Raw genomic sequence first — 18590 nt, forward strand, 5'->3', positions numbered from 1 at the left:
TGTATGTGTTTCAAAGGATATTTAAAATAATATATCACCTTTACAGATTTGGATTTGGCAGCTTTCAAGGTGGAGTAATTTTCTTACCCAGATCATCGTTTGTCCTGTTTTAACCATGGAAGTGGAGAATGATAGGACAGATTAGTGATTCGTCCAGAAAATTTGAGGCCTTAATCCTGCAAAGCCTTAAGCATATGTATAACGTTATGTTAGTCACACCATTGAAGTCACAGAACTACTTGCATTAGTGAAATTACACATGTGCTTGAATCAGGGGTGGGCATTCACTTTTCAATGGGGGCCACTTCAAAAAATTTTAAAGTGGTTGCGGGCCACCCCGGAATAGGCAGGGCCTTGGGCAGAAGGGGCAGGGCCTTTAAATAGTAGGAAAAGGCTTGCGCCTCCCCTGCAGCTCCCAGGCATCCCGTTAGTGAGGGATGGGAGCTGCAAGCCGTTTCAATTCCTGCTCTTTAAGGGACTTGCTGCTCCTGGCTTCACTGCTAGCGCGTTGCCTGGGAGCCGGAGACACTACAGCCCCTCAAATGCTTCTATTTAAAAGTCTCGCTGCCTGGGAGCCAGAAACGCGTGAGCCCTTTCTACCAGTGTTCCCTCGGAGACTTGCCACTCAGGAGCGGAGTGCTTTGTCTTGTGCACCAGCACTGAGTTCATGTGCGTTTGCCCCAAGTTATTAATAAGTATCTTATAAACCTCTCCCTTTTCCCTCTGCTGCCATGTCTCCCACCCTCCCCTTGCCCCATCTGCTCCCCTGGTGCCTGCTGCCTCCCAGCCCTCACCCTCGTCTGATCTCCTGGTTCCTGCCATTCTCACTTCCCTCAGCCCTTTGGGGACCTGCTCCTCTCCCCATCCTCCTTCACCCCTGCACCCACCCTTCTCTTCCCCTGTGCTCACCCCTCCTCTAGTCCCACTCTCATCATCTGTAGCTACCTCTCACCATCCCCTCTCCTAGCAACCCCTCTGCTTACCTGCTCTGCCTCTCTCCTCTGGTGCCCATCCCACCACTCCACGTGTCTGCCCTTCTGCTTCACTCCCACAATCCCCTGGCACCTGCTCCTTCCCTGACTGCCCCTGCCCTCCTTGCCCTCTTTCTCCCTCACCATCCTCTGCTCCAGCTCTCCTCATGCCCCTCTCTGCCCTCACATGACTTGCTCCATCCCCTGCCTTCCTCATGCCCATCCCTCCTTTCAACCCCTCTTCTCCCGGCATCCACCCCTCCCCTCTCCTCTTCCTCCTGCATTGTCTCTCCCCTTTCCTCTCCCAGCATCACCGTGTCTCCTTCCCTCTCTACCTCCACCCTCCCTTCCATCCCTTGCCCCCTTATTTTATTTTGTCAGAATGCTAATCATCTCATAATTGGTGCATAGTTTGCAGTGTATGTGTATCTTTCATCTACACCCCAGACTTTCTTTTGATGAGGCTGTGTAAATGTTTTTAACGTGCATTTTCTGTAGTGGTCTACAGCAGAAGGTGTGGACATCACTAACTTCAGAAAAATGTTTGGAGAAAAATTTTATTTCCGTATGCCTGTGACATGCACGTTAAATTACAAATACCTTTCATAAAAATATGTAACAGTTGTTTCTTTTCTCCAGGTGCTAAGGGTATGTCTACATTTGCCCCCTAGTTCAAACTAGGAAGGCAAACAAAGCATACCGAAGTTGCAAATCAAGTGTGGGATTTAAATATCCTGCAATTGATTAGCATAATCGCGGCCGGTCGCCATTTTAAAATGCCGGTCACCTGATTTAACTTGCCGCATGTAGACACGGTAGTCTGATTTAAAACCCTTCCCTCGAATTAACTGTTACTCCTCATTCCGATCGAACTACTGTATCTACATACAGCAAGTTAAATCCAGTGACCAGCATTTTAAAATGGCGACCGGACGCAATTATGCTAATTAAGCGTGGGATATTTAAATCCCGCGCTTGATTTGCAAGTTTGGTATGGTTCATTTGCCTCTCTAGTTCAAACTAAGGGGCAAGTATAGACATACCCTAAGTTGTTTCATGAAGACACAAAAGATGGATGGCTTGACTGAGCTATTAATAGCTGTATTGGTCAGCATCACTTTGTTTTAAACTAGTGAGCCATCTATTTTTCTACATTAAACAAATACTAACTGTAGTATTAGAGTAGTCTTGAATTTCCTGCAGACCAGTTATGATGGGGAAAGATAGTTCTCAATCAAATGGACACAATTCTGATTTATTTTACTTGAAGGTGTGAAAGTAAGTAAAACAATGTGATGACTTGAAATTGCATTGGGACAAAAGTAACATAACTCTGTTGGTTTGGAGTTCACACCAGTGCTATAGGCTTGGATCCAGAATTATTCAAGTAGGCTGTGGACACCGTATCCAGTTCCATAAAGGCAGAGTAAAGAGTCGTGAGTTGTAGATCAGGTAAGCTGTTCTGTGGAGCGCTATTCTGGATGGTGAGGTTGCTGCTGCTGCTGCTGCTGCTGCTGCTACTATCCATCTGACAGTGAGAAGGGAAGCACTGAGAGGAGATTGGGGATGTTGAAATGAGAACCAAGGGATCCACTGCCAGGCTGTCATCTTTCAGCTCTTCCCAAAGATTTCCTATAACAAAAAAACAAGACCAACACATTGATGTAGTCTTCAGCTCGTGTGTGTGTGTGTGTGTGTGTGTGTGTGTGTGTGTGTGTGTGTTTATTTTATGTAAGAGATACTAGTCAGTGTACTCTATGTGCATCATGTCTACAGCAATCACTTGAACAACAAAACAGAGAGCAAGAACTGGTTTATATTCTCAGCCAACAAATTCAGCTTTGACAGAATGTATACTTTCATTTAAAACAGGTATCTAACCATATTTTTTTCCACGCAGCACAGTCAACCTGTGGAACTCCTTGCCAAAGGATGTTGTGAAAACCAAGACTTCTATGGGGTTCAAAAAAGAGCTAGCTAAATTCATGGAGGATATATCGATCAGCCAGGAAGGGCAGGAATGGTATCCTTAGCCTCTATTTGTCCAAGGCTGGGAATGGGTGAGAGGTGAGGGATCACTTGAGGTATGTCTACACTACATCCCGCTTTTGACAGAGGGATGTAAATCAGGCACTTCAAAATTGCAAATGAAGCCGGGATTTGAATTTCCCGTGCTTCATTTGCATAATGGCGTCCGCCACTTTTTTTGGAAACAGGGCTTTTTTGAAAAACAAAACTAAAACTGCAGTTTAGACGAGGATCTTTCGAAAATAAAACCTCATTTTTTGAGGAGTGCAGGATCTTTCGAAAAAGGGTTTTATTTTCAAAAGATCCATGTCTAAACTGCTGATTTTTTTCGAAAAGGTCCCATTTCGAAAAAAAGTGGCAGCCTCCATTATGCAAATGAAGCACGGGAAATTCAAATCCCGGCTTAATTTGCAATATCGACGTGCCTAATTTACATCCCTTTCTTGGGATGTAGTCTAGACATACCCTTGATGATTCTCTGTTCTGTTTATTCCCTCTGGGGCATCTGGCATTGGCCACTGTGGGCAGACAGGACACTGGGCTAGAGGGATCTTTGGTCTGACCCAATCTGGCTATTCTGCTGTTCATATTGTCAGGAACATACTTTGAAAATATGACTTGATGAATTATCAACAGAAAGAAGCTACTTTGAAAGGAACAAACCACCTCACATTCTTCTCAACAGGCTGTTTATTCTTACAACCAATGATGATGCTTTGAGTTTGTCTACACATTTAGATGGGAAGTGTGGTTCGTAGCTTGAGGAGACGTACATTAGTTCTGATGGAACTGAGGCTTGATCCATGCTAGCAGTTGTCACTCAGGGTGGGGCTAGAGGTGATACTTACCAATTGCCCATTCACATCCCTACTCTAAGGCTGCATCTAAACTGGCATGATTTTGCACAAAATCTTGCTGCCTGTCTACACTGGCCGCAAGTATTTGCGCAAGAACACTGACTTTGTAATATACAAAATCAGTGGTTCTTGCGCAAATACTCCGACGCTCCCGCTCAGGGATAAGCCCTCTGGTGCAGGTATTCTTGCACAAGAGGGCCAGTGTAGACAGCCAGGTTAATTTCTTGCGCAAGAAAGCTGGATGGCTAAAATGGCCATTGGAGCATTCTTGCGCAAGAGAGCATCTACACTGGCATGGAGGCTTTTGCACAAAAGCACATCTTTTACGCAAAGGCACAGGCCAGTATAGACTCTCTCTTGCACAAATACTTTTAACGGAAAAACTTTTCCGTTCAAAATATTTACGCAAAATCATGCCAGTCTAGACGCAGCCTAGGGGTACTGCTGGAGTGAGGTTGTTATACTGGCTTGTTGACAGTGTTATGTCAATGGGAGGGATTCGCCTAATGGCATAGCTACTGCCTCCTGGGGAGGTGAATTACTTATACCTCTCATTGGCTCAGGTAGCAGTGTTACTGACATGCTACCGAAGTGCAGCTGCACCACTTCAGCCTCTTCTGTGTAAACAGTCCCTGAAAATAGAGTGTAGCTGCAGCCTCATGCATGATGGGAAGTGCTAGCATGGGCTTATCTCCGGAGGGAATCATGCCCTCAGCTCAAAGTGTAGACAAAACTAAAATAGACAGATTTTCAAATAATGTCAATGCACAATTATGTGCTTAATTTGCACATGAAGTTACCTCAATTGTGATGTCAAATCAAAGTCATTGCATGTAGAAAAGGTCAAAGAAGTAAACATCAGATAGTACTAAAAAAGCAAATTGCATATCTTATTTCAATTGTATTTCAAAATGGCTTATTTCTAAATTTAGCACATCCGCACAGCACCAAATGTCAAAATAACATGCTATTTCAACATATCCCTTAACCCTTGTGGAAAGAGAGTTACAGGGATGCTGAAATAGTGTGCTCATTATTTCGAAAAATATTTTGAAATAAGGGGCATGTTTAAAAGATGTACGGTAGCTATTTTGGGATATCTCTGGTATCCCAAAATAGCCCCGCTGTCTAGATGTACCCTTAGGCTGCATCTAGACTGGCAAGCTGTCTTCACTGGCCGCTTGAATTTCTGCAAGGACACTGACGATCTCATGTAAGATTGTCAGTGTTCTTACGGAAATGCTATGCTGCTCCCATTCGGGCAAAAGCCCTCTTGCGCAAAAGCATTTGCACGAGAGGGCCAGTGTAGACAATGCGGTATTGTTTTGTGTAAGAAAGCCCCGACTGCGAAAATGGCAATCGGGGCTTTCTTGCGCAAAACCGCATCTAGATTGGCACGGACACTTTTCCGCAAAAAGTGCTTTTGCGGAAAAGCGTCCGTGCCAATTTAGACGCTCTTTTCCGCAAATGCTTTTAACGGAAAAACTTTTCCGTTCAAAGCATTTGCAGAAAATCATGCCAGGCTAGACGTAGCCTTAGAACAAAAAATATAGATAGTATCATGAACTTTCATGGGCATAACCCACTTTTCCAGATGATCTGAAGAAGTGGGTTGTGCCCACGAAAGCTCATGATACTATCTATATTTTTTGTTACTCTCTAAGGTGCTGCAGCACCATTCGTTGTTTCTTTAAGTTTTTTTGGTTACAGATTAACACGGCTGCCCCTCTGAGACTGTCAAATAGTACTCTGTGCTGAAAGTATACACTGACATTTCTCATGGAATGATGCAGAATGCAAAGGTGACACTGACTCAAAGTTTAACTACTGCATAAGGGGCATGTTCTCTACTCACTTTTTGTGGAGACTTTCTGGGGATATGAGGAACTTATCTCCCGAAATGTGTAGCCACAGTTTATGCACAATAATGTGAATTATAATTTAGCCCTATTTCTAGAAGAAGTTTGATACACTCCATGCAAATGAAGATAGAATTTGCTTCACATTTGAGATGTTTGACAATTTAAATCCTATTTATTACTTACTAGCAGAAATACCTGGTGTCACCCGGGGAAAATATAGTAAAAGGTGTGATGAATGAACTATGTCAATGACATTAACATAGTATATTTTATTGGAACTACTTTTCTCTTATATATTACTTTAAGAAATTAACATAGCTAGTACTTTTTCTGTTATCATAGGGAAAAGATCTTGTAGTTGCAGTTTGTGACACGTTTAACAGAAGAGTCCAGCAAATGCCTATGATCAGGCACTACTAAAAGCTAATTAGTGGCCCAATTGGGGCTCTGGGGGCCCAATTGGGGCTCTGGGGGAACTGATTTTGAGATGTAACCAATCCAGTGATTGAAATTAGGAAATCAGGAGTATCCATGCAAAATGTTGTGTTTCTATGATCAGGCGCTACTAAAAGCTGATTATCAGTGGGCCCAATTGGAGCTCTGGGGGAGCCGGGGGAACAGATTTCAAGATATAACCAATCCAGTTATTGAAGTTAAGAAATCAGTAGTATCCGTGCAAAATTTGGTATTGCTAGTTCTTACCGTTTCGGAGACCTTTCAGGACAAACAAACAAACAAACTTTCAGAAATATTTATAAGAAGATTTGTTAGTGAACACCAAACCCAGACCAGATACAATTTTGTAGAATATAAAAAGTGATAGAATAAACAAAGAGAATTAATTTAAGATGGAATGGCTGAGAAAACTGTAACAGCAGGACTAGGGCTTGGTGGCATTATGCTCAGGGAGTCAAAGGTACAGAGTGCTAGGAACACAAATAAGGGTATGTCTACACTACCCCGCTAGTTCGAACTAGCGGGGTAATGTAGGCATACCGCACTTGCAAATGAAGTCTGGGATTTGAATTTCCCGGGCTTCATTTGCATAAGCCGGGCGCCGCAATTTTTAAATCCCGGCTGGTTCGAACCCCGTGCTGCGCGGCTACACGCGGCACGAACTAGATAGTTCAGACTAGGCTTGCTAATTTGTACTACCGTTACTCCTCATTCCACGAGGAGTAACGGTAGTTCGAACTAGGAAGCCTAGTCCGAACTACCTAGTTCGTGCCGCGTGTAGCCGCGCGGCACGGGGTTCGAACCAGCCGGGATTTAAAAATTGCGGCGCCCGGCTTATGCAAATGAAGCCCGGGAAATTCAAATCCCAGACTTCATTTGCAAGTGCGGAATGCCTACATTACCCCGCTAGTTCGAACTAGCAGGGTAGTGTAGACATACCCTAAGGTATTTAGAAAGGGTGAGGAGCCTAGATTGAGGAATAGACTATTGAATTTTGTTTTTGGAAATGTGTAGAATGGTGCACTTAAAAATCCACTTGTTAATCATCAGTAACTAATGGGAAAATGTATATGCTACAGAGTCTTTTGACCATTTGGAGATGGTCTATCAATTTTTGATGCTATTATTCCCTGTTGCGTTAGATCTTGACAAGGGAGCTGGAAGAGTATTTTGCCATAACTATTTTGTATACTCGACTCTATAGTATCCACAAGCCTGCACTGTGCCTCTTCAGTTTCCACTGTTGTACTTTCTTATATTTCCATGAGGCTGTTTGGCGGGCTCCTGTCTCCCCTCCCCATCCTGTGGAACATTCTAGCAGGGGCATTGCATCCTCTAATCCAGAGATTTTTCACTTAATTTTGACACTTCTACTGAAGCTTAGTTTTGCAGTGGAAGGGTGATGTGGGCCTTGAGCATGATACATAGTGACAGGAATATTTGTTTGTCTGAGAACAGGAGCTTTCATGTCTGCAATACACAGTCCTTTCAGAGAATTTTACCAAACACAGGGTGATCATAGAAATGATTACCCAAATATCTGAGGTAAAATACATAAGGAGCAAGTAGGGTTTGGTTTGGTTTTTTTGCAAAAAAACTAGAAGAGGATTGTAACAATAGCAGTGAATACAACCAAAAATATGTACAGTACATTCAAACAAACACACATTTCCTTGTTTTCACATGCTGTTGTATCAGACATTCATCTAATCTAGGAAACTTTTTACTTAGGAAATGTGTGTTAAAATCAAGGGCTACATTTCACTTATTGGACTGCAGAATTTAGTAACAGCAGATTCTGTTGGGATTAAACAGTTTCTACATTATGTCTTCTCTAGGTAACATTCTCTCTAAGCAATATTACATTCTATACTGCATGGCTGTATCTACACTGGGCCACTTATTCCGGAAAAGCAGCCGCTTTTCCAGAATAACTTGCCAGCTGTCTACACTGGCCGCTTGCTTTTCCAGAAAAGCAATGATGATCTTCTGTAAAATTGTCAGTGTTTTTCTGGAAAAACTATACTGCTCCCGTTCGGGCAAAAGTCTTTTTCCGGAAAAACTGTTCCGGAAAAGGGCCAGTGTAGACAGCCCAGTACATGACGATCGGGGCTTTTTTCCGGAAAAGCACGTCTACATTGGCCACAGACGCTTTTCTGGAAAAAGGGCTTTTCCGGAAAAGCATCCTGCCAATGTAGACGCTCTTTTTCCGGAAATACTTATAACGGAAAAATATTCCGTTTTAAGCATTTCCGGAAAAAGGTGCCAGTGTAGACGTAGCCCAGGAGATAATGAATTCACATGAACGGCTCTTCTCTGTGGAATGAAGAAATAGCTCAAGAAAGGAACTAATGGTAGTTTTCTAATAATTATTTTTTCAGGTGTGCAAGGTACCTTGGAAAAGGAGATTTATTCTGTGGTTAGATCTTGATATGATCAGAGTACAGATAACAAATAAACATTTGGTGGAGTATCAGGCACCTACCTTGGAGATCAAAGTCAATCAAGGAAGGGTTAAGAGCATCGATATCATTGCTCATGTCTGCTTCTTGCATGAGTGTGTCCTGCATTGTCCTGGCTGTGGAGTGCTCTGTTAGCATCTTCATACTGCCTATGGGAGGGGTCTGTGCTGGCAGGGGTGAGTCTTGTGTGGTGCTAGGTTGTGCTCTCAGTTCACTTTGAGCGTTTGCAGAAGGGAAGATGCTGTGAGGGATATCGGGTGATTGTTGCATTAAGGTAGGCGAGATCTGAGGGAAAGCCTGGGGTGATGTAAAACATGGAGTTTGGTGCCCCCCAAGGAAACTTGGCAGTGGGTTCTTGGCACACAGAGGTCCTGTTGTGTGAATAGTATGTAAAAGCTGTGGGATACTGGATGACAGGGTTGGCTCACACAGAGAATGTTGCTGGACTGACATCTGTCTGGAAACTGTTGAACTTGCCACACCAGTTGGATTGCAGGACATAGCTGAAGATCTTAGTTTTTCAGCCTTTTCTCCTATCAGTGTGTCAAGTTCTTCTGAAAGGCAAAAACAGAAAAAAATCAAAATATATTTTGATGCAGTGCTGTTAAAGCCAGTCCAACATTAAGCTTGTTGTCTGCCAAAATTAATATGTGAGGAAAATGCTGACCTTAAAACAGCAATGAAGTTGGTACCTAGTATGGAAATCCAGACCTAAGGAGTACCCATCAATCGCAAGTGAGTATTTCACAAAGTATATTTTTTAAATTTAAGGATCGGAGAGCTGCATGCTAAAAAAACCCCCAAGTTTTATTCCTCAATGCTTAATTCTGTCTCCTTTGTATCAAAGATTAGACAGATGTCAAAGGAGACACATCTTTCACTGAAATCATAGGGAATACACCTCTGAGCTCCAGGGTGCCTTTTGATCTCTAGCTTTATAAAACTTTGGTAGTTGCTCAGCAAAAACAGCTCTTACTCTAGTCCTAATCATACGTTTTTGTGCTGCCAACCATTGAATAAGCAAGAAGCCTTGGACAGGCATTGCGTCCCTTCGCAGCACTCAAATCCTCCTCTATTGCTTGATTCTCAAAATATTTACACTCCCTGATGCTAAGGATTCTGTGGATCACTGAGAACTAATGCACTAGCATATTACTAACCTGGTTTTGCCATACTTTTCCTCACAGCAACTGGATCTTTCCGCTTCCATTTCTGAAGCTCTTCCTGCATCTTATCAATTTTGGCTGGATTCAGTGCCCACAAACAACCTTTCCGAGAAGAGCCACCTGACTTGTTTTCAACTTTCTCAAAGCATTTGTTCAAGGATAAGTTATGGCGAACAGAGTTCTTCCAACCATCTGGTGCTGTCTGGAAAAATAAATGTAAACTAAAAAGTGAACTTGAAGATAGATTCCCAAATATATCTCTACTATCTAGCATTGTGTATTGTTAATGAAGGGAAAGAGCTAAAGTGGCAGGAAAGAGAGGTTGCCCAAAGAAATTAGAGCTGGAAAAAGCACTTAATTCAGATCTATTTTTTTTTTTGCCAAAGGGCTCTTCTCAAGGTTGTTTCCAGCCATGCATTTGCCTGTTCTTTGACCAGTTCAGTTTTTAAGGATCCCAACAATGATTCTTTCATCACTTCCATTAAGAATATGTTCCACAATGGTGTGTAGAACTCACTACCAGGAACATTTTTCTGATAGAGACTTTTCAACAGTAGGAAATTATGACGACTCATTCCCATTCTCAAGCTGATTTTTAGGAAGAGTAGTTACATGATAATATCCAGAGGGGAAACAGAACCTCTCTCTTTTCTCAAAAGACCTTACTTTTAGGAGCACAACGTCCTTTACTCATTCGAGGGATGCTCAATGGTACTTACCAGAGTACTGATTCATAGAGAACAGTGATGTTCCAAAGATCACTAAAATCAATGGAAAAACCTCCATAGATTTCAGTGGGATTTCAGTTAGGCCCATAATCACTACTGTCACTTCCTGTAGCACCTTCAGTACTTCCTTTCCTTCTTCAAGTGCTTGCTTATGTCCAATGGAAGGCTTTTCCTCTAGCACAGGGGTGGGCTGGAACTTGACTTCATTCACAAGTTTTATTCTTGTGCAAACAGTATGAACTGGGATATCAGCTGGCTCCAATATTCTTTCACATCTTAATGACTTAACCAACCAACCAGCAAAGGTGCTCATGGTTCTTATCAGCCTCTTATAACTATTTGAACTATCTACTCACTAGCTTCAGGGGTTAGCCAAATTAGTCTGTACAGGATACACTTAAAAAACAACAAATAGGGTTACCAGATGGTTTCAAAAAAATACCAGACGCACTTGATCTCAGATGGGGGGGGGGACCAACTGGGAGGGAAGTGGGGCTGGCCGGAAGGAGGTCGGGGGGAGATCAGGGGTGGGGGGGGAGGACCAGCTGGTGGCAAGCAGGGCTGGCCGGAAGGGGGTTGGGAGGTGTGGGGCTGGCCAGGGGAGATCAGGGAGGGAACCAGTTGGTGGGAAGCAGGGCTGGCCGGGAGCAGATTGGGGGGATATGCAGACCCAAAATGAATAGGGGAGAAGGGAAATGAAGGAAGGAAAAAAGGAGGGGGCCGGAAATAAGGAACAGAGGGTATGAGAATATCAAAGGGAAAAACAAGAAGGCAGAGCTGGCAATCTGTAAGCACCTGAAGATTGGATAGTTAAAAGGAAGCAGATAAGGATCAAAGGGTTGCAATAGATAGGGAGGGGACTAACTGCAAGAATCTGCAGAGACAAAGGCCTGTTTGCACCTTCCTTGAATGTTAGATTAATGTCCTGCCCCCCCTTTTTTCCTTCCCCCCTCCTTTCTCCCCTATTTATTTTGGGTCTGCACATCCTAAATTCAAAATTCCGGTCATCTGAAGAAGTGGGCTGTGCCCACAAGAGCTCATGATCCCATCTACATGTTTTGTTAGTCTAGAAAGTGCTACCAGACCATTGGTTGTTTTTTAAGTTTATCTACTCTCTCTTTTTTGTCTTCCTCCTCTCCTTTTTCTTCTCTTTTTTTCTTCTCTCTCTCCCCTCCCCCCCCTTCCCTTATTTATTCTTGGATTTGGACTTCTAACACTCCTGTCGTTGGAAGAAGTGGGCTGTGCCCACAAGAGCTCATGATATCATCCACATGTTTTATTAGTCTATAAGGTGTTTAAGTTTTTCTTCAATTAGTTATTGTAACTAGTTGTAAATAATTACTCATTAGTGTTAATTAGTTGATTAGTACGGAGCTGGGGCATCTTCCCTGGTTCTCTTTGCCCTGATTGGGGACCCTCAGTCCCAGGGCTTGACACCTATGCCCATGGTGATCCACAGGGGAGAGTCCTCAGGTGGATGGGTGCAAGACTTGCTAGGGCTTAAAGCCAAGAACAAAGAAGTAGAGAGACTGTCCCTGGAAACTCCTAATAGAATCTGTGCTTCATCCGGAGCTGGCACCTGCAGTCACGGTGTACAGCACATCCGAATTAGTGCAGGAGCCCTCTGCACTGAAGGAGGACTTTGGTAAGGAGCATTGACACTGCTCTCCAGCCCTGAAGCCCAGCTCCACCTAGTGGCACTGTTCAAAATTGCCGGGGCTGCATAGGAAGAAGGCGGTGGACAAGGGCCACTTGCTGGCATGGAACATTGGTGAGGTGCATCCTGTGTTGGGACACACCAAATCTGGCCTTCAAGTCCCACAAACATTGACTCTGGCCAGGAGAGGAGGCTTCTAGCCAGCTTTCTATTCATCTTACTGTCCATTTATCCAATCCACATTCCCTTAACTTGCTGGCTAGAATATTGTGGGAGACCATATCAAAAGCCTTGCTAAAGTCAAGGTATATCACATGCACTGACTTCCCCATGTCCACAGAGCCAGTTACCTCATCATAGAAACTAATCAGATTGGTCAGGCACGACTTGTCCTTTGTGAATCCATGCTGACTATTCCTAATCACTTTCCTTTCTTCCAAGTGCCTCAAAATAGATTCCTTAAAGATCCCTTCCATGATTTTTCCAGGAACCGAGGGAAGACTGACCGGCCTATAGTTCCCTGGATTGTCCTTCTTCCCTTTTTTGAAGATGGTCACTACATTTGCCTTTTTCCAGTCATCCAGGATTTCTCCCGATCTCCACGATTTTTCAAAGATAATGGCCAAAGGCTCCGCAATGACATTTGCCAACTCCCTCAGAACCCTCGGATGCATTAAGTCCGGACCCATGGATCTGTGTACGTTTAGCTTTTCTAAATAGTTCCTAACCTGTTCTTTACCCACCGGGGGCTGTCCATCTTCATCCCATCTTGCGTCACTTAGCGCGTTAATCCAGGAGCCGACCTTGTCCATGAATACAGAGGCAAAGAAAGCATTGAGTACTTCAGCTTTCCCACATCATCTGTCACTAGGTTACCTCCTTCATCCAGTAGGGGCCCCACACGCTCTCTGATCATCTTCTTTTTGTTAACATGCCTTTAGAAACGTTTTTTGTTATCCTTCACATCCTTAGCCAGTCGCAATTCCAACTGCGCTTTCACCTTCCTGATAACCCCCCGGCATTCTCGAGCTAGACATTTAAACCCTCCCTGGTCATTTGTCCAAGTTTCCACTTTTTGTAAGCTTCCTTTTTGTGCTTAAGTTCACCAAGGATTTCCCCTGTAAGCCAATCCGGGCTCCTACCATGTTTGCCTCTCTTGCTATGCATCGGGATGGTTTCTTTCTGTGCCTTCAATAAGGCTTCTTTAAAATACTGCCAGCTGTCCCGGACTCCTTTCCCCTTCATGTTAGCATCCCAGGGGATTCTGCCCATCAGATCTCTGAGGGAGTCAAAATCTGCTTTTCTGAAGTCCAAGGTGTGTATTTTACTACTCTCTTTTCTTCCTTTGGTCAGAATCCTGAAATCTACCATCTCATGATCACTGCTTCCCTGGTTGTCACCCACCTCCGCTTCCCTTATTAGTTCCTCCCTGTCTGTGAGCAGAAGGTCAAGCTGTGCATGGCCCCTGGTCGGATCCTTCAGCACTTGTACCAAGAAGTTATCCCCAACATTCTCCAAAAACTTCCTGGATTGCCTGTGTACTGCCGTATTGTTTTCCCAACAGATGTCTGGGTGATTAAAGTCCCCCACGAGAACCAGGGCCTGCAATCTGGAAGCTTCTCTCGGTTGTCCAAAGAAAGCCTCATCTACCTCATCCACCTTATTTGGTGGCTTGTAGTAGACACCAACCACAACATCACTGCTGTTGTTTGCACCTCTAAACTTAACCCACAGACCCTCAACAGGTTTTTCTCCCTCTTTATTCTGGAGTTCAGAGCAATCATAGTGCTCTCTTACGTATAGTGCAACTCCGCCTCCTTTTCTCCCCTGCGTGTTCTTCCTGAACAGTCTATACCCTTCCATGACAGAGCTCCAGTCATGCGAGTCATCCCAAATCTCTGTTATCCCAATTAAATCATATTTCTTGGACTGGGCCAGGGCCTCCAGTTCTCCCTGTTTGTTGCCCAGGTTTCTTGCATTAGTGTACAAACGCCTCAGATAACCAGTTGATCGCCCTATCTTTTCCATTTAAATCAGGGGTCCTCCTTTCTTGCTCGTTCCTCTTTGCATTTCTTCCTGGTATCCAACTTTTCCACTCCCCTCAGGGTTTTGGTCACCATCCCCCCACAAACCTAGTTTAAAGCCCTCCTCACTAGGTTTGCAAGCCTGCCCGCAAAGATGCTCCTTCCTCTCTTGGTTAGGTGGATCCCATCTCTTCCTAACAATCCTTGTGCCCGGAACAGAGTCCCATGGTCAAAGAAACCAAAGCCCTCTCTGCGACACCACCTGCGCAACCACGCATTTACTTCCTCAATTCGACGATCCCTGCTCAGTCTTTTCCCTTCAACAGGGAGGATGGACGAGAACACCACTTGCACTCTGAATTCTTGGATCCTTCTTCCCAGCGCTACATAATTTGCAGTAACCCGCTCAAAGTCATTCTTGGCTGTATCCTTAGTTCCCACATGGAGTAGCAGGAAGGGGTAGTGATCCGAAGGTCTGATCAGTGTGGTAAACCTCTCAGTCACATCCTGAATTTGAGCTCCCAGTAAGCAGCACACCTCTTGAGATTCCTGGTCCAGACAGCAGATGGATGGCTCAGTCCTTCTTAAGAGGAGTCCCCGACTACCACCACCCATTGTCTTCTTTTGGGGGTAGTGGTCATGGAACACCCATCCCTAGGACTACACATCCCATGCCTTCCAGTAGATGGTGTTCCCTTGCGGTTTCTTCCTTGTGAGGTCTCATCCAAAGCATTCACTACTGCAGAGCCTGTGAAGAGAGCCTGAAAGCGATTACTTACCTCTATAGCATCGGGGGATTCCCGTGCTGGCCTTTTTCCCCTTCTAAAAGTTACATGCTGCCAATTCTCTTCCTGGTCCCGTACTGCCCTCTCTGGTTCTTCGGCCTGCCGTGCTTGCAGGATTAAACGCTGCCTTCTATCGAGGAAGTCTTCATCCTCTCTGATCGAGCGTAGGGTCGACACTTGGGCCGCCAGTCCTCTAATTTTTTCTTCCAAAATGGCGACCAGCTTGCACTTAATGCAGATGAAATCTGTTCTTTCTTCCGGGAGGAAGACAAACATGGCACACGCTGTACAGGTAACAGCAGCAGACCTATCACCATCCATCCCTGCTGTCCTGGAGAAAGGATTTTAAAAGAAAAGCAAGAGAACCTCCTGCCCTTCTCAACTCCTTCTCTAAACACCCTGTTAGCACTCACATGTTCACAGGCTCCTTGGTTGCTTGCTCACTGCTTTATCAAGCCCTGCCCCCTACCAAGGCTCAGCCAATCAGCAGAGGCTTCTACAATTCAAACTTTAATTAAAAGCCAACAGTTTCCACCTGCCATTCACAGCACACACTCCACGAAGGAGAGGGCGAGGGAAAAGGGGAATGAAGGAAAAAAAAAAGCAGCCTCACTCACAAACACAGGGGAAAAAACAAACAAACAAACAAAAAACACCACACACCAATCCTCACTCACAAACCCAAGCTCAACACACAGCAAGAAAGCCCCAAACACAATACACACTTCCCGCAAGAGTCCTGTATCTGCTTCTCCTCTACCTTGATGGGTCATTGCTCATCCTTGCCAGCTCCCGATTTGCCAGCTCCCTATTCACCAATCAGTGGCACCACCTGGTTCTGCTCTGCCTTGGTTCACATCTGAATACTCCTCAGAGTCAGAGATGGAAACCTACACCTCCACGTGGAGCCAGTACTCTTGTAGATCCTGGCATCACTTGCAAAGCAATGCAACTCAACCATTGTCGATGGTGTCAGGGGCTGGTATAGTGGCCCTTCTGAGCCCCATGGACCTACCATCAGGCCCAGAGGCCGGGCATGAGATTGACTTTGGTGACCCTGGACGCTGTTGGATCTCGTCAGCCACATTGGGCTCAAGGAATCCAAGAGTGAGGGTTGTGTCCTGACAGGAAAACCTGGAGTAATCCAACTCAGAAACGGGAGCTGTTGTTGCCCTGCCCTCAGTGCAAAGAAAGACACCTGTAAGCCGATTAACCTGAAACTGCCCCACTGATCACCAGGGAAACAGAAGGGCAAGAGGACCCAATCTCTCCTCACGTGTCTTCCTCCTTCTCACCCAATGAAGCAGTAGCAGGGATGACTACCTCTCCCCTGTAATGGACACCAGGACCATATGTACATCTTCCGAAGGTGGTTCTTTCCTCTCTTGGACCTATTTGCAACACTGAGTAACAAAAAGTACCAGCAGTTCTCTTTTATGAACCACAATCCAGGTTTCATCGCAGACTCACTTCAACTATCATAGGCAAGTCACCTGCACTATGCATTTCTGCCCTTCCCTCACATACACCAGCGTCTTCCTCAGTGTCTGCCTGGACAGGGCCTCATTGATCCTCATAGTACTGGTGTGGCCCTGCCAGCAATGATTCACCATGCTGGACCTATCAGTGGACATGCCTGTAACCCTTCCCCTCTTCCCAGACCTCATCACACAAGACCACAGCCGGTTACATCTCAGCCTGGAATTCTTCCACCTCACATGGAATTAAACCATGGTTAAACCAATCTGAACTTCAATGCTTGGACTCAGTTTGGGAGGTCCTTCTAGTCAAGCAACTTACTTCACCAAGTGGAAGCAGTTCTTGAGTCGGTCTTCAGGAGAGGCAGACTCTTCTTCCTTGACCACAATGTAGTCCTCACCAGGGTTATTAGCCCCCCTTAAGCCCATGGTGACATATTCCTTGCTCTACCTGTCTTGGAAGATAGCTTCCCTTGTGGTCATCATCTCAGCTAGAAGGGTCTCCAAACTCAAAGTGCAGACATCTGCGCTCTTATATTGTTGCAGCTAGTCTCTATAAAATACAAGACTTGCACTCTGCACTTCTCCCTAAGACAGTCTCTCTCTTCTACATAAATCAGGAAATTTTCCTACTTGTGTTTTTTCCCTAAACTGCATGCCAGTATCAGGACACAGGCTTCATTCCTTGGACATGAAATGCATCCTGGATTTCTATATCAAGTGCACAGAGCCCTTTCGGGAGTCCCCACAGATCTTCATCACTGTCACAGAGAGGACAAAAGGGCTTCCCATCTCCTCCTAACACATAAGCTATGACCTTTGACGATGCCTCAAATGTCATCTGCTGCTTTCCTGGCTCAAGTGCCATTCAGGATTTATGCAGGACAGCCACATGGTCCTCCAGTCATACCTTTACCTTGAATTACGTAATTTCTCAATAACCCAGAGATGGATGACACAGTGTTTGGCAGGGCAGTGCTGTAAACTGTAACCAGATGAACACCACTCCTCTTCCAAGAGTATAGCTTGGGAGTCACCTAACTGGAATGGACATGAGCAAGCACTTGAAGAAGGAAAAAAGGGTTACTGATCTCTCATAATTGTGTTGCTCATGTTCATTCCAATTCCTGTCCACCTCCTCTCTGTATTCTGGCAAGAAGGAACTGAGCAGTCAGCAGGAATTCATATATATCACCATAGAGGTACCCTTCTTGGGGGCTCCATAGCTGATCTCTAAAAGGTACCGCTAGAGTGCGGGTAGGCAGAAGGGCCTCCGTGGGCTGGATCCGGCCCACCTAGAAAGTTGATCTGGCCCATGGAGGCCCTGCCACTACCCCCGCTCCCAGATCAATCAGGACCTGGGGGCAGAGGGAAGTGCACAAAGTCTCCTCATGCCCTGCTAGGAGTGCATGGGGCTTATAATGCCGCACGCTCCTGGCAGGGTGAGAGGAGACTTTGTATGTTCTCCCTGCCCCCAAGTCCTGATTGGCCTGGGGGCAGTGAGGTCTCCTCCCACCCTGTGAGGGGCTCAGCACTTAGTCAACCACCAACTGCTGCTGAGCTGGCTGTTGACTCTAACCACAGCACTTCCTTGCAGGGAGGGGGCAGGGAGCGAGAGACTTCACGTGCTCCCTCTCCCCAGATCCTGACTGACCTGGGGGACAAAGTCTCCTCCCACTGCCAGGGGCATGGGTACCTAGTGGGAACCGCCAGCTGTTCTGAACAGCTGGCGGTTCTCTCTGGGGGGCGGGGGGAGCAAAGACTTTGTGTGCTCCCCCCCAGACCAATAAGGATCTGTGGGTGGGAAAGCACAGAAGTATCTTGTCCCCACCCCTTCTGGGGTGTCCCGGGGCCACTTTAAACATTTCTGAATTGGCCTCCCGTGAAAAATTATTGCCCTCTCCTATGCTGGAGGAAAACCCTTCTGACAGTCATGCACCCGACATGCACTCACTAAATGGAATGGACACAAACAACACATATCGAAAAACAAGAGTCATAAGAAGTAGGTAACTGTTTCTTATTTGCTGTCCTAATACTGATCAGCTCTCATTTGAGATTTGCAAGTTCATAGCTCAAGACAGTAAGGCTGCAGGTCAGATCAAAAGGCTGAGAC

The 18590-nt window shown here is 45.3% G+C and overlaps 1 protein-coding gene across 7 annotated transcripts in view; it reads right to left on the bottom strand.

The window, feature by feature from the left end:
* Positions 1 to 2291: 2291 nt before the first annotated feature.
* Positions 2292 to 18590, bottom strand: part of FOXN1 (forkhead box N1) — an 80702-nt gene continuing 64403 nt past the window's right edge. For 4 of the 7 annotated variants that reach the window (XM_075904435.1, XM_025188646.2, XM_075904434.1 and 1 more), the window contains 3 exons: positions 9797 to 10004; positions 8660 to 9190; positions 2293 to 2603 (listed from right to left, as the gene is read on the bottom strand). In XM_075904435.1, the coding sequence (XP_075760550.1) occupies positions 2320 to 2603; positions 8660 to 9190; positions 9797 to 10004 (1023 nt within the window). In that variant the 3' untranslated portion in view covers positions 2293 to 2319. Of the gene's footprint in view, positions 2604 to 8659; positions 9191 to 9796; positions 10005 to 18590 lie in introns of all 7 variants that reach the window. The other 3 variants (XM_075904430.1, XM_075904431.1, XM_075904433.1) reach the window with 2 other exon arrangements.

This window comes from Pelodiscus sinensis, chromosome 21, assembly GCF_049634645.1.
Source record: "Pelodiscus sinensis isolate JC-2024 chromosome 21, ASM4963464v1, whole genome shotgun sequence".
Taxonomy (NCBI): domain Eukaryota; kingdom Metazoa; phylum Chordata; order Testudines; family Trionychidae; genus Pelodiscus; species Pelodiscus sinensis.